Source organism: Trachemys scripta, chromosome 6 (assembly GCF_013100865.1).
Source record: "Trachemys scripta elegans isolate TJP31775 chromosome 6, CAS_Tse_1.0, whole genome shotgun sequence".
NCBI lineage: Eukaryota > Metazoa > Chordata > Testudines > Emydidae > Trachemys > Trachemys scripta.
Window position 1 is genome coordinate 125,833,304 of NC_048303.1, and position 24,072 is coordinate 125,857,375.

Consider the following 24,072-nt stretch of genomic DNA (forward strand, 5'->3'; position numbering starts at 1 on the left):
GCCCTGAACATTCTGACAGGCATACGTGGCTTTAAGCATGGGATTGAATGCAGTGGAACTGCTCACATGCTGAACACCAAGCCCATGTGTAAATCTTCACAGGATTGGTCCTCAGCCAGCTCTCCTGGGTGTACCCTCCATCCATCAACCAACCCCTCAGGCTGCGGAGAGTCCCATTGGAGCTACATGGAACTTGAGTCCATTCCCAGGGGATCACACCATGACAGCAATCCTGGGCCCACTGAAGTCAATGGTAACAATCCCATTAAATTCAACCGGGCCTGGATTTCACCCTTTATCTGGAACAATAGACAGCACACAGTGGCATCTAGTGACTGCATGCTATACTGCATGCAAATTTCTCGTTACAATGCCTACCTAGCGTTTAAAGCCGTGGCTCTCAACCTTTCTAGACAACTGTACCCCTTTCAGGAGTCTGATTTGTCTTGTGTACCCCCAAGTTTCACTTCACTTAAAAACTACTTTGCTTACAAAATCAGACAAAAAAATACAAAGAAGTGTCACAGCATGCTATTACTGACAAATGGCTGACTTTCTCATTGTTACCATATAATTATAAAATAAATCAACTGAAATATAAATGTTGTACTTACACTTCAGTGTACAGTATATAGAGCAGTATAAACAAGTCATTGTCTGTATGAACGTCTGTACTAACTTCACTAGTGCTTTTTATGTAGCCTGTTGTAAAACTAGGCAAATATCTAGATGAGTTGATGTACCCTCTGGAAGACCTCTGCATACCCCCAGGGGTCCAAGTACCCCAGGTTGAGAACACTGGCTTAAAGCAGGGAACACAGAGAGAATAGTGGAAAATCTCAGGAGAGGAGATGACCAGAGAACCCAGTTAGGGAAACTCAGAAGCTGGCGAAAATGATATATTTTTTGATAACCTCATAGTCAAACCATTTTAACTGAAAATTTCCCATAAAATTCAACCTGAGGCAGATTCCCAGCATGGGAAATTGACAAAGCAATCAGTAACCCCAAACAGGGTCTTATAATGGCAAGTGTTGGGCAACCTTATCTATAGGAGATGCTTCCAGGAAGTCTGGGATATGGGTGGCTGGACTCAGGCCCACATAACGTAGCATAGATGCTGGAGCCCCAGGTTGGGACCAGTATTCCCTCTAATTTTTTACATCCATGTTCGGAATGAATTTTGTTATGTGCACCAATATGGGGGCAATGTGTGACACATGACCTTCATACTGGTGCACATAACAAAACTAATGGGGTGGAGGTGGGGCCGAGGAGTTTGGAGTGTGGGCCAGGGTGCGGGCTCTGGGGTAGGGCCAGGGATGAGGGGCTTGGGGTGCAGGCTGCCCAGGGGCTGCAGTGGGGAGAGAGAGGACTCCCCCCAGCCCTCTCTTGCCTCAGCAGCTCGGGGCTGGGAAAGCGGCGCCTCTCCCCGGCTGCAGCAGCTCTGGTGGGGCTAGGCCAAGGCAGGGGCTCCTCTCCCCCAGCCGCGGCAAGTCCAGGGCAGGTCCAAGCTGCGGCCAGTGGGGAGGAGTGCCTCTCCCCGCTGGGCCAGCTCCATGCTGGGGGAGAGGCTTCTCTCCCCGCCACAGCCCTGAGCCCCTGTGCGGGGCTTAAAAGACAGCTGCGTGGCCACGCAGCTTAGAGGGAACTTAGGTTGGGACCCAAGGTTCAATAATTGCCTCGGTTACACATGAGGGTAGATGTTCAAGCCCCAGGCAATAATACCCAGGGTCTGCTAACTTGAGTTCTACTATCCGGGTCTTTCCTTGCAGTGTAAACATATCCTGAAGGGCCAGTTTGGGCACTTCCCAGACAGATCCTTTCTATTCATTGGCTGCTAGGAGCTGCAGTAATGTAACAACTGCTCATGGAGATTTGCCCATTACCTTGCCTTTCTGCTGTCATGTCTAGGGGCAATTCCACTGAGCAGCATTTCTGTGGAATTCAGAGCTGCCAGAGTTGGGATCTATACAGGTTTCTGGCCTCATGCTGTTTGCAGCATCTCTGCAATTGCTTTGTTCCTATTTACTTCAAATAGTACAACGTTGTCCAAGGCTTGTTAAAAAAAAGTTGAGGAAGGGAGGGAGAAATAACTAAATGATGGGTCTAAACTACTGAGAGCGTCCCTGTACAGGTAGCTTATCTTTTAATAACTTTTATTCATTAGCAGACAGTATTTCTATTCTATTTCTAAGGGTTAACTTTGTGAGCCTAGCACAAAAGGAAAAAAAGAAGTGAAGTCAATGCACACGCTGTATCCTAGCATACACAGCCTGGCAAGATCATACCAATCCAGTCCTTCCTGATCTCTCTGTTCCCCAAGGTACAAAATGCACAACATGTGTACTGCTTTCTCAAGCCTACCTTTGTGACAACACCCCGCCCTGCTCAGCCCGGTTGGCATCAGTCTACTTTTGGTTCCATCTCTCCTCTTTGTGCAGCAAAGCCATTAAAACCCTTCTTGAGGGGCTCATTCAGCAATCTGAGCCCCCCCTCATCAAGAGTCATTTGTAGCTTCATTTGTAAACCGGGCTTGTTGTAATTTGTACGACTGTAGCATTAGGTGCACCACTCTAAGCACTAGGGCTTCCTGCCACTATTGATAGACTGGGAGATTGAAAACAATTTGACTTTATTGCTTCTGTGTCTGACTTGCCCCTCTTTCCTCACCCCATCCCCACCCTGCACTCTTCAGCCTCCAACCCAGCACAGAGCGTGATGTCTAACTTACCAAACAGGTGCTCCAAAAAACAAGAAACTGCCTACAAATACACTGCATCCTCTTGCATTTTCCCTGTCACTCTTCTCTAGTTTGTCTTCCTTGTCATTCTCCTTGCATAGCAGGCAGCATGTAATATTTTTGTACTTTGTAATAAATTATTAAATTTGTTTCACTGGACACAGTTATACACCCTCATTAAAAATCTTCATCATTATGAATTCCAAAATGAATTCTGAGATATGCTGCAGAAGCAAATGCTCATTAAAAAAAATTTTTTTTACCTGTCCAAATGAGTAACCTCTGTGACGTCTCTTCTGAAGAGGGTGTCACTTACGTCCCTTAGTCCACTGGAGATCTCTCCGCATTGACTCTTGATCTCACCATTTGTGGGAAGCTTACAGACATCTTGCTGTCCTGAAGCAGAAGTTCTTTCTAAGAACTGACTGCCTTCCTTGATACGTTGCTGGATCATCGGAGTGAGTGGCATTTCAAAACTAAAGTAGCTATCGGGTTCCGAATATAAAGTCTCCAGGGATTCCGCACTATAATATAAAGAAGCATTGTCTAGAATGTTTTCAAACTGCGAGCTATACACATCAATGGAGACTTCTACATGCCTTTGTCCAAGGACATCTTCACATCCTCCCGTGGCTGCTTCTTCCTCCTCCATGATCCTAGGAATAAACCAAAAAGAGTCGGTTTAACTTTTGTTCGATTAGAACTGTTGAGTAAATCTGCTTATTTTCCCAGTGAGTGAGTCACACATATAAAAAGGAACTCAATGGTCTTGAGTTCTAGTTATTCAAATACAATGCAGAAATGATACTTTGGTTCCAGCGCCGTGCTGCAGTACAGAACTAACAGTCTTCCTCCCTGGTGTGCTACAGTTCTGAGAAGGGAGGAAATAATGTTCGGGAGAAAAGAAAACATGATGTTTACTAAGGAACAACATCAGCTTGCTGTGTTCAGTGAAAGATACAGTGTGCTTTTCTGAGGAAGAGTACTAGTCACAAATACAGACATCTAGCTCCCCCCACACACACAGCACCTCTACTGACTGCAACACAAAAGGAATTATAGTAGATAAGATGCTTCACCAGGAGCTTAGTCCCAGTCCAGCGGGGGGAGGGAGGGGAAGCAACTCAGCCCCGCACAATCCCAGTGAGGTGTCAGGGCCTCAGAGGAAAAACTAATACAAACCTCTATTAAATGCAACCTAATACTCTAATGCAACAGAGTAAACACCCAGCACAGGTAGTATCAAAATTTAAGTGGAATGTGCAGCACTGTTTGGCCTTTCTGCAGATGGCCATACCAGGGTTCTAAACCTCCCCTTAGAGAACTCTGATTTCTTTAAGTCAAAGAGGGATGAGGTACTTGAGAAACGGAAGGCAACCAAGCGAGGTTGTTTGGTCTTCATCAGACTTCTAATAAGCAGTCTTCCTTCCCTGGTCCTCAGACATCTTCTGGTTAGGGGCATACGCTCAGCAGTCCTGGGTTAACGTTTTCAAACTGGCCTATGTGATTTAGGAGTCTGCGTCTCATTGAAAGTCAATAGGGCTTAGGCCAAGTCTTTAAGTCACTTTTCAAAATGGAACTTAGGTGCTAATGAAAATGTTACCCTTGGTCCTCCAGGAGGCAACCCAAATCTAGGCAGGGATCATCTTCTTCTGCCACTTCACCCTCTGAAATAGCAGCCTCAGATGCAGATCTGCAGAAGACTCCTTATCATTACTGTGTCCCACTCCTTCTTCCCAAAGCCCATGACCAAGCTTGTTTATAACTTACGTGCTAATGCGTTCTGAGGATTAACATGGGTTTGGTTTGGCACATCATTCTTCTGTAGCTGGGTTTCTAATGGAAGCGCAGGAAGGGTGGCAGCTGAGAGCTGTGACTTTCTGCACTGTTTATGGAATGTGATGTTAGCAACTGTGCTAAATTGGACAGTGGTTTTCATGCAGAAATGACAGCACTGAAACCAGTGCGTTGCTTGCAGTGGAGTTTAGGCTGTGTTTCAACTGCGCAGGATGAGGAAAGAGAAATGTGTGTCGAGGGTGGAGGAAGAGAGATTTGTTGTGGTTAATAGGGGAACTGATGAGTGGATGTAGATGTGGTATTGAAAGACATAACTACTTATTTCCTTGGTTTTGTATGGGCTCTACATTGCTTAGTCTGCCAGGTTTGTGGGGAAATCCCCCCGCTATTTTAGTAAGCAGGTATTGGCACTGAGAGCTGTCCATCACATAGCAGTGTTGATACCTGCTATCCTCTGCCAGGCCCCATGCAGTGCCCCAGCTCCCTGCAGAACTGAATTCCCAGCCATCATCCCCTATGAAGTCCTATTCCCCATCACAATGCTTAGATTGCCACCATCTTCCTGACCCTACAGCCCTGCTACACTCCCAGACACACCCCCGCCCAATGTACTCCCCACCCACTCGTTCAATATCACATGCAGCTTTTGGACATGGTCCTGGATGTATAAGTTGGAGGGAATCTAGGGGAGAGTCTGGGACTGCAGAGCTGGGCTGTTAGAGCATGTGGGGGGCGCAGGGACAGAGTAAAGATGGAGCTCGGAGGAGTGGCAAGGGGAGCTCTAGGACGACAAATCACAGGTGGTTTGTCAGTACACAGCACCTCTCCCCTCTGCTTCTCCAACTCTAGGCCCCGCCTAACTCAAGCCACACGCTCCCTCATGCTCCCCTCACATAACTCTGCTCTCCCTCATCCCTACCCTTCCCATTCCCTCTCAAATTAGCTGCTCACCTCTCCTCAGCCCCCAAGGCGCTGCTGCTTGGTGAGCCTGGCGGTGGTATCGGGCAAGTGCCTCCCCATTTAGGGAGAGCAGGGGGAGGCACCTGTCCCATCCCCCCCCGTTTCATATCTCGTGGTGCTCACCCCAGCCACAGGTGGAGCTCTGACCTGCAGCGCCATAGAGCCAGATCTCCTCCTCCAGGAGAAAGGGTTCTCCGCTACGGCTCCCGCTGTGCCAGCTCTCCCACCCGTCCCCTCGTCTGCCTCTGAGGGTGGGGCAGGCAAGGAAGGGGTCAGTCGGGGCGGGGGGGGGGGGGGTAGCACAGGGGCCCGGGGGGGAATGGGGGGGGGGGGGAGGAGAAGGAGACAGTCCCCAGATGTGGTGGTGGTGGGAAGGAGAGGGCTCCCAGTGGCGGGGGGTGTTGGAGCCTGGGTGGGAGAGGTCCAGTGGGATGGGAAAGGGGAGTCAACATCCAGGGGAAGAAAGAGATGAGGGCATAGGACTGTGCTCTGAGGGAGGGAGCAGGGGGCGTGGGAGCAGGACCTGGGGCAAGGGGAGGTAAAAAAGGGGAGGCTAGGAGCAGCTACATGGGTGTGGAGGTCCATTTGCCCTCAGAGAAGCAGGGAGCAACCTCTCCACTCCTTAAGAGACTGGGCACAGGCCCTTCTGCTCCAGAGCCCTCATGTCCACTAGTGGTTGCAGCTTCAAGGACAGGTGTCCCCCCCCCAGGCTGTGCTGCAAATTCTGCCAGCAGGTGCTGAGCTGGCAGGGGATGAAGGCCGTGCTGCTGGCCAGCACAGAGATCGACCTGTACTCCACTGGCATCCCACCCACCTGGTAAGTCCCCTTCAGCTACCACCAGCAGGCATCTCAACAGCTGAGTAACATTACAGTAGCGCCCAAAGACCTTAATCAGTAGGAGGCGCCCATTGTGCTAGGCACCATACAAACCATTAAGAAGGCCCAGTTCCGGTCCCACAGATCTCAATCTAACCCTTAGAATTCCATATGGCAGGCAGGCATGTATTGTTATTCCCATTTTACAGCAATGGTAACTAAGGCACAGTGTCCAAACACAGAATGGTACTCTATACACACACATACACACACACACACACACACACAAACTCTAAATAATAAACAAGACTCAATTTTTTCTCAACATTAAAATGTGGAATTTTCTTGGGGCTTGGTTTTAGATATTCTCCAGTGAGAACTGCAGATCAATCACCATAGTGTTGTGTTTAAGAGCCTTCTGGAAAGCAACTAGCCTTTAACCAGAAGTGAAAGTGACTTTAAAGTATCAGTTTCACTCCTGTTTAAAGTCAGTTTCTAGTTTGTACTAGGGTAACACCCGGAGAGCCCCAGGCAGGTGCAGTATAAACTCACAGGGCCTTGCCCTAGTAGGATGTTTCCAAGAGTTAAATAATCTATTTGAAGTTTGGTGAACTGCAAAAAGTAAATAGCCTGATAGAAAGTAATCTAGATTTTTCTACAATTATTTCAATTGTAACGAAGTAGGAATATACTTTAACATTTTAAACCTAACCAGTGTCCCTTACTTGCCACAAAATGTCGGAAGATGTTAGGACTACATCAGAAGCACTACATCAGTTGCGCCACTGTAGCACATCTGGTGAAGACGCTCTATGCCTCTCTCCCCTCGGCATAACAACTCCAACTCCGTGAGCGGCAGTAGCTATGTTGGTAGGAGCAGCTCTTACGCCAACATAGCGCTGTCCACACCGGCACTTAGGTCCGTGTAACTTACGCCGCTCGGGGGGGGTGGCTTATTCACACCCCTGAGCGACATACGCTATACTGAAGTAAGTGGTAGTGTAGACAAGGATAAAAGCTGGAAATGTATCTCAGCCCTGATCCCCATTCTGCTACTCTACCCTCAAAACCGCACACTCTCCTAACTAATGACTTAGATGATGGATAATAAGGTTGTTCATTGGCACATCTTGTATGTCCAGCCTGACAGTAATAAATGTTGTTTTCTTCTTTAAAGTCCAGTTGTGGTCAGAAAAGTGGCCCTGTAAAAACGTCGCCACAATCAAATACTTCTACTTTCTATTTCAAGTCAAATCCCTTTATTTTATAACTACAAACACGTTTTTACTCTTAATGGTGCAGGAACCAATATCAGTCAAGGAAAGCAAGCTGTATTCCTCACACACCAACAGAATTGTGAACTGTATTACTGGTGAAGATGAGAGAAGCAGAAAGAACCCAATTTGGCTTTCAAGGTTAAGCCAGGGAAGGAATTAAAAAAAATCTTCCTAGTTACCGGGTAACTGATCAAATTTAATCTGAGAATGAGTAACTTGTGTTTCTGATATCTGTATTAAGGCTCCAAAACTGGTACCTCAAGGCTTGGCGTTGGGAATATCCTGCTGGATTATCTCCTGGTTGTTCTAAATTTACATATAAATTTAAAAATTTGTTGTCAGGGGGTAGGTACACCCCATCAGGGGGTGTCGGGTCACGTAGGGTTTGATGGAAGGGTGGAGGCGATTCTGCAGTCGATCAGGTCCTATGCCAATGACCCTTACTGTAACATGGGGTCGTTTTACTTAGCAACCAGAGTCAGTGAGCGGGCCTTCCCGTCAGGGCAGCGTGGCCCAATGGCCAAAGTCAGTGAAGTAGCCCTCCTCTGTGAGATTGCACGGCCGGTTGGGAGAGTGAGGTGCCACTCAGGGGTGTGTGGCACTCCAGGTTAGGGGACTCATGCCCTCCCTGCTCCTCCAAGCCCCAGCCCAGGGCCCTAGCGGTGGTGGGGGTGCTCACCACCGAGTCAGCGGGGATCCTCCCGAAACATGCTGACCAATCCCCCGGTTTACTCACCGGCAAAGAGTTGAAGACCCCTGGCTGCTTCTTACCCTTTCCCCCTCGTCGAAACTCCCTGGGTCCCCAAATGGCCAGGCTCCCACTGGTACCGTCCTTTATCTGGGCTCATCGAGCAGCCTGGAGTCTCCAGTCAGGAACTCTGTGAGCCATAGTCCCATAATTGGAGTTTGTAGCAACTCCCTGCAGTGATCTTGCAGCCTGTATCCTTCCCCATCAGCAGCCTCCCCAGACTGAGCTGGGCTGCTACCTTTTATATGCTGCCTCCAGGTGAGCATGCCCAGCAGGGGCGGAGGGGCGGAGCTTCCTCAGCCTGCAAAGCAGAGTTAACCCTTTCAGGGCTAGTGCGGGGTAGGTACACCCCATCACATGTCTTTATTTGATGTTTGTATATATACTTTTTTCTTTCTTTATAGATACAGTGCTGTTGTCAGCTAATTTCTAAATTGGGCATAAGCTTTCGTGGGTAAAAAAACCCACTTCTTCAGATGCTTATGCCCAAATAAGTACCTCACGAAAGCTTATGCCCAAATAAATCTGTTAGTCTTTAAATTGCCCCTGGACTCCTCGTTGTTTTTGTGGATACAGACTAACGCGACTACCCCTCTGATAATTTCTAAGTTATCATCTGCCAAAAACCTAGAGTTTTCAGGTGCCTAAGTAGCCTCTGAAACAGGGCCGCCCAGAGGATTCACTTTGGCGGCGGGTCCCGGGGCGGAAGGACCCCCTGCAGTGGGTCTTCGGAGCACTTCGGCGGCAGGTCCTGGAGTGGAAGGACCCCCACCGCCAAATTGCCGCCGAAGACCCGGAGTGGAAGACGCTCCGGGGGACCGGTGCCAGCGACAGTTTTCCGGGGGCCCTGGAGCGAGTGAAGGGGCCCCGAAAAACTCTCCTGGGGGCCCCTGCGGGGCCTGGGGCAAATTGCCCCACTTGCCCCCCCCGGGCGGCCCTGCCCTGAAATGGCTCTCCTGGTATCAGGGAAGTCAGAGGAACCAGGCAATTGATAAAGTGGGTTTGGTTGGTGGCGGGCAGGGAACAATGCTATGTGGACACCCTGGAAGGAGGAGACGGAGATCGGTGCCTCAGCACCAAATCAGCGCTTGGAAGGCTTGCTTGAAGCTGCCACCTATACTCCCTGGTGCACAGAGACAGCAGCATCATGGGGTGCTCTTGATGCACTGTGTGATAAATGAAAGGGGGGCAGCTCACTTTTGTGGACATCCAGCTAACCAGTTAGCTATAGAATCCCTCTTGGTAGCTGTTCTCTACTTGCTTTAAAAAGTCGGTAAAGGGAAGTGAATGGACACCTGACCAAAAGAGTCAACGGGAGGGCTAGAACTTCTTAAAATTGGGGGAAAATTTTCCTTTGTCTGTGGTGGTTGTTCATAGAATATCAGGGTTGGAAAGGACCTCAGGAGGTCATCTAGTCCAACCCCCTGCTCAAAACAGGACCAACCCCCAGACAGATTTTTGCCCCAGATCCCTAAATGGCCCCCTCGAGGATTAAACTCACAACCCTGGGTTTAGCAGGCCAATGCTCAAACCACTGAGCTATCCCGCCCCCCATTCTCTGGGGAAGAGGGGAACATGGCAGCAGTTATGCTGTGAGAAGCTGAAGGCCAGATATGAAAATCATGAGAAATATACCTAGAAATTGCTTATTTGGAAACCCAGATATGTAAGTAGATCAGAAAATAAGTAGGAAGACGCGAATAGATTGATTTTGTTTATTTCTTATGGACTCCTCTATGCTAACCCCAAATGCTTTTGTTTTGCTTGTAACCTTTAATCTGGACCTCAAGAAGGTTATTCTTGATGTTTAATTTTTGTAAGTGGGTTTTGTAAATCTAGCAAAAGCCTAAGTTCCAGATGTATTTTCTTTCTTTTTGTTTTTAATAACATTTACCTTTTTTAAGAACAGGATTGGATTTCTGGTGTCCTAAGAGGTTTGTGCATATATTGTATAATTAGCTGGTTGCAACAGCTGATTTCCTTTGTTTTCTTTCTCAGCTCTTCCATGGTAAGGGGGTAAAAGGGCTTGAGGGTACCCCATAGGAAGGAATTCTCAAGTGTGCCTTCCTCGGTTCCCAAAAGGGGGGCGTTCTTTTGCACTTGGGTGATGGCAGCATCTCTCTGACCTTGGATGGGTAGAAGCTGTAACCTTGGGAGTTTAATACCAGCCTGGAGTGGCCAGTATTAATTTTTAGAATCCACGCGGGCCCCCACCTTCTGCACTCCAAGTGCCAGAGTGGGGAATCAGCCCTGACACACTGATCATGCCGTACAGAAATAATGGCTCCCCTGGAGCTGTGGCCTGGTGTGCCAGAGAGCAGATGGAGCAACCAGCAGAGCCTTTCTAATGCCAATGCCTTTGCATAGAGACACAGACCTGCCCTCCACCATACCAATCCTCGCTTTATACAACCCTGTTCCCCTCAAATTCTGGGTCCCAGCACTACACAGCTCCTCCCCATTTTGCCAAAGCCCCACATAATCCCTCAAGCCACATCCCTGCCCCAGTGCCCACCCTCACGTTCCATGCTGTGCAGCCTGCCTACAACTGCTTGGGAAACTTTAACAAAAAGAAAGGTTTGAACATCTTTCAAGTGTTCCTTTTTCCCCACTGGTATTTTGCCTCTCATCACGGAACCAACTCCAAGTATTGAAAAATCAAAAGCCAGGGCCCCCAAAAATCATGAGATGGCTTAAAAATCATGAGATTTTAAAAACATAATACAATACACTTTTTTGTCTTCTGGTTTCTGAGCCTTCAGGGTGCACTCAGATCACATGTTTAAGCTTTTCTCCACAACCAGGAGGGCTCAAAACTTTTTGTTTTAAAACGACCGCTGAAATTCTCACAGTCACATGGCTCCAGGATTTGGAGCTTTAAGAAATCCAACAAATATCATGAGATTAGTGATAAAATCACAAGATTAATCAACACTAAAGAGCCATTCCATTGGTCAATCATGGCAAAACTCAGAGGATCCTGAGTAATAAAAGGACTGACTCCATATATGTTTTAAAAAACAGCTCAAAATCGGGACGGTCCCGATTTTATCGAGACGTCTGGTCACCCTAGTGTGCAGGTTCGCAGGGAGGCCCTATCGTCATTCACCAAGAGCAGTGGTTCTCAAACTTTTGTACTGGTGACCCCTTTCACATAGGAAGCCTCTGAGGGCGACCCCCCTAATAAATTAAAGAAACTTTTTAATATATTTAACACCATTATAAATACTGGAGGCAGAGCGGGGTTTGGGGTGGAGGCCGACAGCTCACGACCCCCCATGTAATAACCTCCCGACCCCCAGTTTGAGAACCCCTGACCAAGAGGAATACAAACAAATGTGAAGAAAACAGGACACAATTTGAATAAGGGACAAACATTCACAAATTTTTTATATATGTAATATAAAAAATGCCATTATCCTCTTGTAGTGTATAGGAATCGGGCGGTATCCTTTTAAATAATTTGTGATCCTTCTGGAGACACTCACTGTGTTCTATGTTTAAAACCCTGCCAGAAATCAGTCAGAGCAGCAGTACATATGTAGCTAGGCCTTGCCTGTTGTGTATATTTAGTCAACACAGTTATCTGGGACCTAACTGTGCCCATGTGGGTTTCTTCATGTTGTCTTGTGTAAAGAGCAAACAACAGAATTCCTCTTCACAGTTATTGTGCCCAATTTGAAGACTAAATTCAAACTTTAGAAGTGTAGGTCAGAGGGATTTTAGTCCTGCTTCAGCACAACCCTCAACACCACATTAACTTTGCCATCACTACAGTCATCTCCATAACATTCTATACAGGAGGCAAATAATATTATCAGTCATTTGCAAAGCAGCAACTCCCACAGGATGTTAGGCATGGCCCACACGTGGGAATTCAGTCCCTGCCCCAAAGAATGTTCTTACCTTTCACTGTCTGTGTTTAGCACGTGGTTCTTTTCTTCTGCAAGTTTATCCTTCCCAAAGACTTCATCCTCCCCACCTTCAGCTAGCAACTGAGAAAAAGACTCCGAGCCAACTCCTGGTTTGAAATCTGCCTGGGCTTCGTTCCAAACACTCTCAGACAAAGTGACTAACTCTGAGGAGACCGAGGCTGGAATGGGGTGGCTTGATGCTTTGGAGAACTTATTTTCTACAGACACGGCCCTTTGTAAGTGTGCATTGGCCTCTAGCGCTGAATGCTTCACTCCCTTCTGCTCCTCTGCTTTCTGTATCCATAAAATCTCCACCCCTTGAAATTCTACATGTTTGCTCACAGCTGCCTCTTTCGAGATCCTCCTCCCAGGACCCGTTTGCATCTCGCCTGGATTGTACGCTGAAAATTCCTTCTCAAAATCTGACCATCCCTCCCCCAGAATACTGATAACGCCCCCAACTTTGCTGTCTGCCTCCAGGGCCGGTACAGATGGTCTGTGACAGCTTGTCTCCTTCACTTTGGGGACCTCCTCAGTTTTATTATTGATGGCTTGGAAGGACTCTAACTGCATTTCTCCAGTTACTATTGTAGCCAGATCTTTTTCTATGATCAAATACAATTTCTCCTCAGCTCTTACTTCAGATGGAAGAGGCTTGTCTGAGGGTTTTTCTTGGCCTGCTGGAACCAATTCTCTGGCTGCCTGTATGTCTTGGCTGCCAATATTCCTTTCTTTTTCCATTTGCAGCTCTGAACAAAGAGAAGCATTTGCTCCCTTCTGTACTTTTGCAGCTTCTAGCTCTTTAGAAATTTTCATAATCCCAGTCTGTCTATCAGCACGTGGCAACGTTTCTTCTTTCGATGGTAGCAGTGATGCGTCAATGCAAGATGTTGGCACATCTGCATAAGTGCCACTTGCAAGAAGAGTAGGCAACTGGTCATCCTCCCTCCTTTCTGAACTGCATGTTATAGCCTCTGCTAGAAACTCAGATGAACTCCTCAGTGCTTCTGCACCTTGCTCCATCGTGCCATATTCTGGAAATTCATTGGAAGCGTTATGTGGGAGCAGAGTGCTATCTCCTTGTCCACCTACACAAAAGAAAGAGAGTGTATTTGTCTATTGGGTAAATCCATCTACTTGTTAAGGGTATTAGCTCCATTCCCAGTGTTCTGCTAACAGATTAGCTGCATTGTTTCTGCAAGCCCACTGCAGAGAAATGCTATTGTATTTAGCTCTTTTTGAATGCTACTGCACTGTATTTATTCAAAATCGGGCTTTTTACCTTTGAGTTTCGGGGGAGCATATTTTTGGAAGTTAGCACTGCCAAGTTAAGAATGCCAAAAATATTTGCTGAGCTTCACAGGGTCCCAGTGGCCTGTGAATAGCATGGGACACATGCCAGATGAGGGAACTGAAGTAAGCAGGTATCTGGAGGTTTAACATCCGTCCACGATGTGTGCATTACCTTGTGTTTTATACATTAATGTTATCATTTTCTCTTTTTAGCTGTTCTAAAGAGCAACTGGTCAGATCCCACATATCCCACAAGTACACACAAACAAAACAGGAAATGCTAGCAAGATTCCAATTAGCTGATTATAAGGGAATTAATAAACTATGACACTCTCTAGCACTACACCCTCGTCTTTTCAGAACTTGTATAACTGAAGCCCAAACTGCAGCGACGCATGGACATTTATCAGCACACTTTACAACTTTCTAGTGAAAGATGAAATCCAGTGTCACAAACGAAGGCTGGGGGATTTTCAGTCTTGTTTTTCAAGCTGATAAAAATAAAGCAATTGAGGAAACTGACGGCCAGATTTTCAAAGGAGCTAAGCATCCAGCAGCTCCGATTGTTCTCCGTCAACACTAATTCAACTGTTCTCAATGGGAGCTGCTGGAGGCTACACTTACGAATCTCTGGCCACTTCAGTTAGGTGCCTATGTTGAGGCTGAGCACTTTTGGAAAAATCTGGCCTTGAGTACTTACTTAGTCATTCAGAAGAAAACTAAAAGCATGTTTTAGAACCCAGTTGTATCTATTATTATTATTATTACAGTACCGAGATGGGCTGAGATCCAGATCGAAACCATCTCCCGGCTTCATACCCCACCCCTACTCTGACATGGGCCTGGGGAATATATCTGGAATTGGACATGGACCTACATATAATAAATTTAAACAAATCTGGAGGGTTTAGGATTTAGATCCCATTTCATAGCCCATGTCTAATTGCCATGTAGCCCCAAAGTAATGAAGTCAAAGGCTCTCCGATAACTGTGAATAGCTAGATTCTGTTTACTTCATCTCTCTGAGATGAAAATTCATAGGGACGTTATTAATGGCACCCAACTCTTTCAGATAATCCTAACCTGTCCTTAGCAGTGCATCGTGGCAATACAGTTTGTGGCCCTATCTCCAAAGACAGATCAAATGGAATTTTTAAAAGAGAAATAGGCAGATGCTGAACCAGTTTTTTAACCTACTAGTTCTTCAGCAAATGTATAGGAGAGTGAAAGAAGGCTGAACAGTTTCTAAGCAGTATTTATTAACCACTACCTAAGCACACGGATAGGCTGAATTATTTGTATCTGCATCCGAGCCGCAAAAATGGTCGGCGGATATCTGCATCTGATATAAAGCAGATATCCACAGGTTTGCAGGGCTCTACTTATAAGGAGTTCCTTACTTAAATATTTTTGCCTAAACACAGCTAAACGGCCATGACTTCCTCTCATATGCTGAAGAACTGCTTAGAAAATGCATTTCTAGAAGCAGCCAGAATGCTTCCAACATGCATTCAGCTTTGCCTGCATGAGTTTCACAAGCCAGCTGCATGCTGACTGTAGCAGGTAAGCTACAAGGACAATCAGTGACCATGTTTTAAACCTAAAACCCTTGCAAGGGATTTGTCAGTCTCAAAGGCCATCTTGGCTTCTGAAGCAATCCAAGAAAAACAGTACAGAGCTTAGTTTTCAGGCAATGAATATAGGGCACAGCTGTGAGCTTCCCCACTCACTCTATGTGACAAGGCAGCTGCTTAGTAAAGCAGTAAACAACTCACAACAAGTTTCTGATGTTTTCATTTTTTTCATTAACTCCATAAGTAACCTAATCCCTAGCAAAACCAAGGCCAAAGCTTTACGGTGCATCCAAAGAATAGAGGAGTGCTAGTTAAAAGACTCACTGGGCTAAAGCAAAAACTACACGTTTGCAGTAGAGATTTAGGGTCTTATTCTCATTTACACTACATCCCCCGTTATACTGATCTTCCAATATAAAGCCCACTCCAAGGTCCCTTTACACGGCCAGGGTTGTGAAAGAGCCCTACTCTAAATAAGAATCTGGCCCTTTATTGGAGTCCCAGGAAGAAACAGCAAATTGATTATCTCAAACTAGATTCAATCTAAGGTTTCAGAGTAGCAGCCGTGTTAGTCTGTATCCGCAAAAAGAAGAACAGGAGTACTTGTGGCACCTTAGAGACTAACAAATTTATTAGAGCATAAGCTTTCGTGGACTACAGCCCGAAGTAGTGGGCTCCTGTTCTTCTTTTTGTAGATTCAATCTAAAATGTTCCTAAAGAAAACATGTGAAATAAGCAATCAAAGCAATAACCTTTTCTGATATGACCTACAGAACCAACTTCCACAGTCAACTTTACCATGGTCTCTATTCTTTGCAGGAACACATTCTGGAAGGTCGACCAGCGACCACCTGTTCTTAAAAAAGGCTCACTACAACGCTAGTGCCTTATTTCAGGTAGCAGTGTTTAAAGGAGCTCGAGTTCTTTAAGGGAAACCCCTCCCCCTCTTCCCATCCACCACCACAGCATCATGTCTTGCTACAGCTCCCAGCATATCCTGTCTAGCCCCCATCCCCCAACATGACTGCATTACAAACAAGGCTAGAAAAGGAACAGCAAAATCAGGTGCTCCGCTGAAGATAAGCAGAACAATAAACGATGAAAGGATACACTCTTTCAGGTAACACCAATTTCTATTTTCCATTTAAGGTTGCTTCTTTCGATAAAGCAAAATAAAAAATAAAAAGGCTCTAAGCTAAAATAGCAAGAGAAGTGTACGGAAGGAAAGCTGAGACACTGGAAAATATAGCCTGAGAACAGCTGGCACTTTTTTGATGCCTAGAGATTTAAAGAATCCATTACCTAATCTGCACTGGCATAAATACGATACTTCACATGTAAATAATCAACCATCAAATTTCAATCTAACACAGGAGCTTGGTCATGGCATAGTAAAGGAAAGGCTAGGAAGCAAAAAGAAAATGAATCAAACACACATTACAAATATAGAAAGACATTTTCACAGGAACATTTTACAAAAATGTCTCTCTCTCTCTCTCTCTCTCTGTTAGCTAGCTAGCTAAATATATATTTATTTCAACAAAGTCTCCTACTCACAGAGATTACTGTAGCTCCAGCAGTTACCCATTGGTCAATGAATATGCATAGATCATCAGTTTATCTATAATGATACAAGTTAATTCAATTGCTGCTGTTCTAGTCAACTGGAATCAAAATAGTTTCAAATTTCCTGGCAGCCCGCTGCCCTGCATTGCACACGGAGATGTACATGGAAGCATTCTGAGCATTATGAAACTGATGAGGGAACTGCAGTCTCATTCACTCTATCACAGAAGCTAAGGAGTCCAACTTGGCAGCTTATAGAAAATAGCTCCACTAGGGATTTTCTATAGTTGAGAAGATTATTTCCGGGGAGATATTTATGATTAACAGGAGTTTGTTTTATTATAATCAGATTCATCAACACAAAAGAATCAAGAGTACAAAGGCAGTTCTGAGAGTGTAATACTAGCCTTGGAGTAACAGAGGCACAATGGCACTTTCGCATTATAGCGCATCTTCTCTGATGCAAGCATGACTGCACACAAAGACAAGTTTCTTATATTTTAATTGCCCCCAAGCCCGTGTACTGTTCATAAGCTATATTTTAAATTAAAAAAATTGAAGAATTTATACTAATTATGCTTTCCTTTTGTTTTTCCTTTTCTTTTTTTCAAATTTAAGCAAAAAAAAAAATCTTTTGTTTAAGGAGGGAAAGTACCATTGGTGATACAGAATATTAGTGTATATCACTGAACAACAACTTGCAGGAGTCATGGAATTTTCTTACTAACTTAACCATCTCAAAGGCACAGAACCTCCTAAAGTGTCATCTTAAAGTCCCTCTAACAATACTGGAACTATCTGATTTTATCAAGAGTATCTCGTATCACACAGAAATGGAACTGGCTCAGCCAATCAGACAGCAGGGATACTGTACACTTACAAATCGTTTTTTTCTGCAGTTCTTTAGTTTCTAAATGATGCAACTCCCTGTGCCTTGATTGGTTCCGACTGGTGGATGAACTTTATTAGCCAAAATAGAAGGATTTGCATAATCATAGTACAACTCTTCTATAATGGTACAGCAAATATCCAAATCTCTCTGTTTTGATCTTCCTACGTTGATCTTCCTGCTCTGCCTGGCACCTCTCCTCAGGATTTTCAAGCTGTCTGCTAGCAACAAAAATATTGCCTGAGCTTCATATGCCCTTTAGCTGAAACCAGGAAACCTCCAGAATTTACATGAAAGAAAGGGGAGAAAGGGCTGGGAGATGTATGAAAGGGAAATTGTTTTACAGGAGGAGGTGGAGAGAGACAGCCAAAAGGAAAGAAGTGGGGATCAGAAGTTCCTGCTATCTTCATTGTGACCAAGTATTACGATGTTATCACGAACTCCTGATAGTATTCTTTTTGAACTCCCAGTGCCTGGAGTCCTGTGGTTATGTCAGAATCCCAGCATTCATTAAAAAAAAAAAAAAAAGCTTGAAAATGTAAACTCTAACAAGCTCAAAGATCAGACAGCAACTTAAAAGAACACAAGATTTATTCTTTAAGTCTCATGATATTTTGGGTCCTGACTTTAACACTTCGGGTTGGCAATACTGTGTAACTCAACCTTAAACGCCATCTTTTCAAACACTGCCAACTCCTCCAAATGGTTAGGAGTGTTGTGAAGTCTACAGTGCAACTAAAAACGCATAAAAACTAAAAATCCAATGGTAGCAGGCTTCACTAGACTACCCCGCAGGCTGGAGAGAAGACGCCATCATTCTGCACCAACTCAGAGGCCTGCACGTAACAATACCCTTGGAACAAGACAAAAGTTCAAGAATAACATCCAGCCTGTCCTAGGAGAATTCAGCACAAAGGATTATTAATTACAAACTGCTGTAGTGGCCACAGATGGCCAATGAGATGGCTCAATCTCTAGGGTCATTACCTTGAAAGCTGCAATAGTAGAACAGAGCAGCTGCTAGCACAGGCTGAAATGAGTTCATGGAACAGGGATGGATGGAAAAACAACTGAACTCAGTATTCTGATGGTTTCAGGGTAGCAGCCGTGTTAGTCTGTATCCGATGCATTACCAATTCTCACAATGTTTTTGCCAGTCTCATAATATTTGGTATTCTTCTTAAAGCCCCAGCTCCTGGATTCAAGTAATTACATTAGACTCTCAGCTTCCCTTTTTTTTTTTTTTTTTTTTTTTAAAAAGAGTTAATAGCTGTAAAAATGTGACCCCCTAACAGCTCAAAAAAACACAAAGCACATTAAAAAAAACCCACAAATTTATTATTTTTAAAATCTCATTATTTGCCTGGGATCTGACTTATGCTTTTTAAAACGGTTGGGCTCGGGAAAAGTTTTTTAAAAACCCAGTCTTTAGCTATACTATTGAATTTTTGGAAAACCAACAACATGTAATTGCTGATAGGGCTGTCAAGCGATTAAAAAAGTTAATCGTGATTAATCATGCAATTAACCATGCTGTTAAATAATAATAGAATAGCATTTATTTAAATATTTTTGGATGTTTTCTACATTTTCAAATATATTGATTCCAATTACAACACAGAATACAAAGTGTACAGTGCTCACTTTATATTTATTTTTATTAGTGCAAATATTTGCACTGTCAAAAACAAAATAAATAGCATTTTTCAATTCATCTAATACAAGTACTGTAGTGCAATCTCTTTATCATGAAAGTTGACCTTACAAATGTAGGATTATGTACAAAAAATTAACTGCATTCAAAAATAAAACAATGTAAAACTTTAGAGCCTACAAGACCACTCAGTCCTCCTTCTTGTTCAGCCAATCGCTCAAACAAGTTTGTTTACATTTGCAGCAGATAATGCTGTCCGCTTCTTGTTTACAATGTCACCTGAAAGTCAGAACAGACGTTCGCATGGCACTGTTGTAGTCGGTGTTACAAGATATTTATGTGCCAGATGCGCTAAATATGTCCCTTCATGCTTCAACCACCATTCCAGACGACACGCGTCCATGCTGATGACAGGTTCTGCTCGATAACGATCCAAAGCAGTGTGGACCGACACATGTTCATTTTCATCATCTGAGTCAGATACCATCAAATATTGATTCTTGTTTTTGATGGTTCGGGTTCTGTAGTTTCCGCATTGGAGTGTTGCTCTTTTAAGACTTCTGAAAGCCTGCTCCACACCTCATCCCTCTGAGATTTTGGAAAGCACTTCAGATTCTTGGGTACAGTGCTGTAACTATCTTTAGAAATCACATTGGTACCTTCTTTGCATTTTGTCAAATCTGCAGTGAAAGTGTTCTTAAAACGAACACGTGCTGGGTCATCATCCGAGACTGCTATAATATGAAATATATTGCAGAATGCAGGTAAAAAAGAGCAGGAGACATACAATTCTCCCCCAAGGAGTTCAGTCACAAATTTAATTAACACATTATTTTTTTAACAAGCGTCATCAGCATGGAAGCATGTCCTCTGGAATGGTGGCCCAAACATGAAGGGGCATATGAATGTTTAGCATATCTGGCATGTAATGCCTGTTCTCACTTTCAGGTGACATTGTAAATAAGCAGCAGACACCATTATCTCCCGTAAATGTAAACAAACTTGTTTGTCTTAGCGATTGGCTGAAAAAGTAGGACTAAGTGCAGGGCCGGCTCCAGGCACCAGCTTCTCAAGCAGGTGCTTGGGGCGGCCGCTCAGGAGAGGGGCAGCACGTCCAGGTATTCAGCGGCAATTCGGCGGACGGTCCCTCACTCCGCCTGGGAGTGAAGGACCTCCCACCAAATTGCCGCCGCAGATCGCAATCACGGCTTTTTTGTTTTGTTTTCGTTTGACTGCTTGGGGCGGCCAAAACCCTGGAGCCGGCCCTGACTAAGTGGACCTGTAGGCTCTAAAGTTTTACATTGTTTTGTTTGAGTGCAGTTATGTAACAACAACAAAAATCTACATTTGTAAGTTGCACTTTCATGATAAAGAGATTGCACTACAGTGCCTGTATGAGGCGAAAAATACTATTTCTTTTATCATTTTACAGTGCAAATATTTGTAGTCAAAATAATAATACAAAGTGAGCACTGTACACTTTGTATTCTGTGTTGTAATTGAAATTAATATATCTGAAAATATTGAAAAAAAATCCAAAAATATTTAATAAATTTCAATTGCATTCCATTGTTTAACAGTGTAATTAAAACTGCGATTAATCACAATTATTTTTTTATCACGATTAATCTTTTTAGTTAATCGCATGAGCTAACTGCGATTAATCGACAGCCCTAATTGCTGAGGTTCTCGGGGCATCTGAGGGGCAAGTGATGGTTAGGAGTAAGGACTGTACTGCATTTCTTAATGCACCACTACTTAAGCCACTCATGCTAAATGCTCAAAGGAGACCAAACTTACACACAGAGAATCTGCAGACTTCCGAGGAGGGTTTTTATTGGCAATGAGGGTCTAAAGGAAATGATCATATTCCCATATTCCCCATAGCGGCATTTAGCGACAAACTATGGATCTTTGCAGCCACCCCAAAAGAAATCACACACAAAAATGTTCAGATGTATTTTATTTTCAGACCTGGGACCAATCAGCCACCCCACAACACATTACAGGCACTGAATATTGAGGCAGACAGGCACAAAGACTACCTATATTTTTGGGACTTAAACCAAGAGGAGACGTTGCTGGTAAAGGTGCAGCCGGATATTAAGCAGACGCGTTTCAGCAGGGTTCTACAGTGAACGAGGAGTTTCCCCTTAGGAGGTTGGGCAATGTAAAAAGAAGGAAGTTACAGCAGGGGAAAGCATCAGCTTGTGACCCAGGAAATGTCTGTTCTATTCCTGGCTATGCCACAAATGTCCATGTTATGTCAGACCCCCGCTATGCACATCCATTATAAGACCGTGTTTAATAATATGACCACATACTATTTTTTCCACGGCGTACTCTGGGGCTCAGTCAGGGTTGTGCAGTGAAGGAGACTGTTGTGCCCCTGCCTTATTCGTTGCAAAGCTGCCAGGTGTACAGTGAAGGAGGAAGGGGATTACAGGACAATGAAGGACAGTTTTGTGGTTAAGGCAGCTGAATGCTGTCCTGGGGGAATCAGATTCTATCCTGCTTCTGCCAGAGTTCCCTTGTGAGGCTGGGCAAGTTACTTAAAGCAAACTTTTCACAGGCGGTCACTCATGATGGGTTCCTCGTTTTCTGGGTGTCCAATGCAAGGCACCTGGGGCCTGAATTTCAGAAGCGCTGAGTGCTCACAACTGCAGTTGAAGTCAGGGGGAATCACGGATGCTCAGTGCCTTTGAAAAAGTCAGGCCCCACGTAGCTCAAAACAGGTATCCAAAACGAATGGACTCTTTTGCAAATGTTGCCCCTGATCTCTGTGTCTCTGTTCCCAGGCTGTAGTATGAAGATACTGTTACCTTAAGACTGGCACTTCCTTACTCCTGAGTGCTTGATTCTGCAACCTTAATAATATACTTTCAACTTCTTTTCTTTAACTCGTTTGCTGTGATATCCTTGACCCTGAGCTGCAGTGTTTATTGAGTCTAAGATGTGGTTATCTCCTTCACAGAAAGCAGCTGCCGGTTATTATAACAACTTTAACCACCCTGTTTTCAGATTTAGGTCAGGTTGTTTCCAGAGCCCTCTTACAAAACAATACAGTTGATAGTATAATGCCTCAGAGCCTTTTATTTTGTTTCCTCAGGTCGTTATTGAAGTCTGGATTTCTAGTCTGTCAGTGCTGATTCTGGGGCTAGCCTCACATCTGCAGCATTCAGTCCTTGACTGGCCATGGAGCATGCCAAAGGGAGGAATAACAAAATGGGAGCTGCCACACTTGATCAGACTCATGGTTCATCTGACTGTGGCCAATACCAGATGTTTCAGAGGAAGGTGCAAGCAACTGCATAGTGAAAAAGCATTGAATAATCTGTTCTTCCTAAATCCCCATCAATTAGGCACTGTTTGATGGCCTGAACTATTATGGTGTTTATATCTTTCATTTAATAAAAAAAAAAAGTTTAATCCTGTCAAATGTAGCTATGAATATCCTCTTCCTTACTACGCTATTTGCCACACTGCATCTTGTGACAATGAGTTCCAGGTGTTAACTATGAGACAGTGTAACACAGTCCCACACAAATGTTTCAGAACTCTGGCTACTCTTTAATATAGCCGGGATTGCAGTGGGGTAACTAGCTGAAAATCCATTCACAACCTGTGGATTCAAATACATTTGACGAAGTGATGAATTTACAGATGGAGGCTTGAATTTCACCATTTTTAAAATTTTGCATTTGAATCCCATTTAATTTGGGTACATTCCATATATTTCTCCTTGTGTTTTCTGTCCATTCCAGTTAACCCCTTATACATAAAGAATAATCTCTGCTTTGGCCTCTTAGAAAAAGAAGTTTGGGGGTTCACCAAGAGAGCACAGCTGCAGAGGGGAACCTCAGAGAAAGAAATCCAGGTGTTCAGAATTGCCTTGGGAGTGGAAAGAGTGAGAGATGAAAAGGTCATGGCTGATTGGGTTTTTAGATGAGGGGGGCAGTCGAGAGGAAACAGGAGAAAGGTAGAGAGGGGAGCAGGGTAGGAACATGTGGAACCTAAGGGACAGGAATTTGGCAGGGAATTTAGCGACAAGGAAGGGATATAGGGAGAACAAAGGTTCAGGGAAACATTACCTGATGGAAGGAGGATGCGGAAAGTAGGGATGGGGATGGGAAGGGGAGGTTTATCTGTTGAGAGGAGTGGAGGCAGGAAGAAAGAGGAAATGATGTGGAGAAGGGCAGTGAGGCAAGTGGGGCAGAGGAGGAGAGCAAAGGGAGGCAGAAAGATTAGTGAGACAAGCACAGTGCTTAGTCAAGTGTGTGAGAAAAGTATTCTGATATTTTCTTTACATAAGGCGACCAGACTCTTTTGCCACAAGTTGACAGTCTCAGGCTACAGAAGGGACTGAGCTTTAGGGTGACCAGATGTCCCGATTTTATAGGGACAGTCACGATTTTTGGGTCTTTTTCTTATATAGGTTCCTATTACCCCCCACTCCCATCCTGATTTTTCACACTTCCTGTCTGGTCACCCTACTGAGCTTGTACAAACAACAGCTACAGTGCGGTGCTCTGGATTGAGGCTCGGGAGGTTTGTAGGTGAAGAAATGCAGGCAATTCTTGCCTTGCGTAATTGGTAGCACATGGCATCTTATTGTAACCCAAAAGATAATGGCCCCTTGAACTGTGAACTGGCTCATCAGGAATTTGTAAAGCAAGTCTTTTCCTGTAGCTGTAAAGGCGGCTAGAATTTGCATGACAACTGTACAGTTAAGAGGAAAGCATTCTAAGATGTTTGATGACTGGTAAGATTAGACTGTTCATTGGGATAAGGTTGTCAGAGTTACCGCCCTCAAAGAATCAACACAGGGTCCGAATAAAGG

The 24,072-nt window shown here is 44.6% G+C and overlaps 1 protein-coding gene and 1 long non-coding RNA gene across 6 annotated transcripts in view; one reads left to right on the forward strand and one right to left on the reverse strand.

The window, feature by feature from the left end:
- Positions 1–24,072, reverse strand: part of PSD3 (pleckstrin and Sec7 domain containing 3) — a 158,167-nt gene that overhangs the window by 119,435 nt on the left and 14,660 nt on the right. For 2 of the 5 annotated variants that reach the window (XM_034774827.1, XM_034774830.1), the window contains exons 3-4: positions 12,249–13,344; positions 3,007–3,399 (exon numbers count right to left, since the gene is read on the reverse strand). In XM_034774827.1, coding sequence (XP_034630718.1) covers positions 3,007–3,399; positions 12,249–13,344 — 1,489 coding nt within the window. Of the gene's footprint in view, positions 1–3,006; positions 3,400–12,248; positions 13,345–16,680; positions 16,946–24,072 lie in introns of those variants that run through there. The other 3 variants (XM_034774828.1, XM_034774829.1, XM_034774831.1) reach the window with 3 other exon arrangements.
- Positions 16,093–22,671, forward strand: LOC117879559. The gene is made up of 2 exons (XR_004646305.1): positions 16,093–16,243; positions 22,342–22,671. It is a non-coding gene; the product is annotated as an uncharacterized LOC117879559 (long non-coding RNA).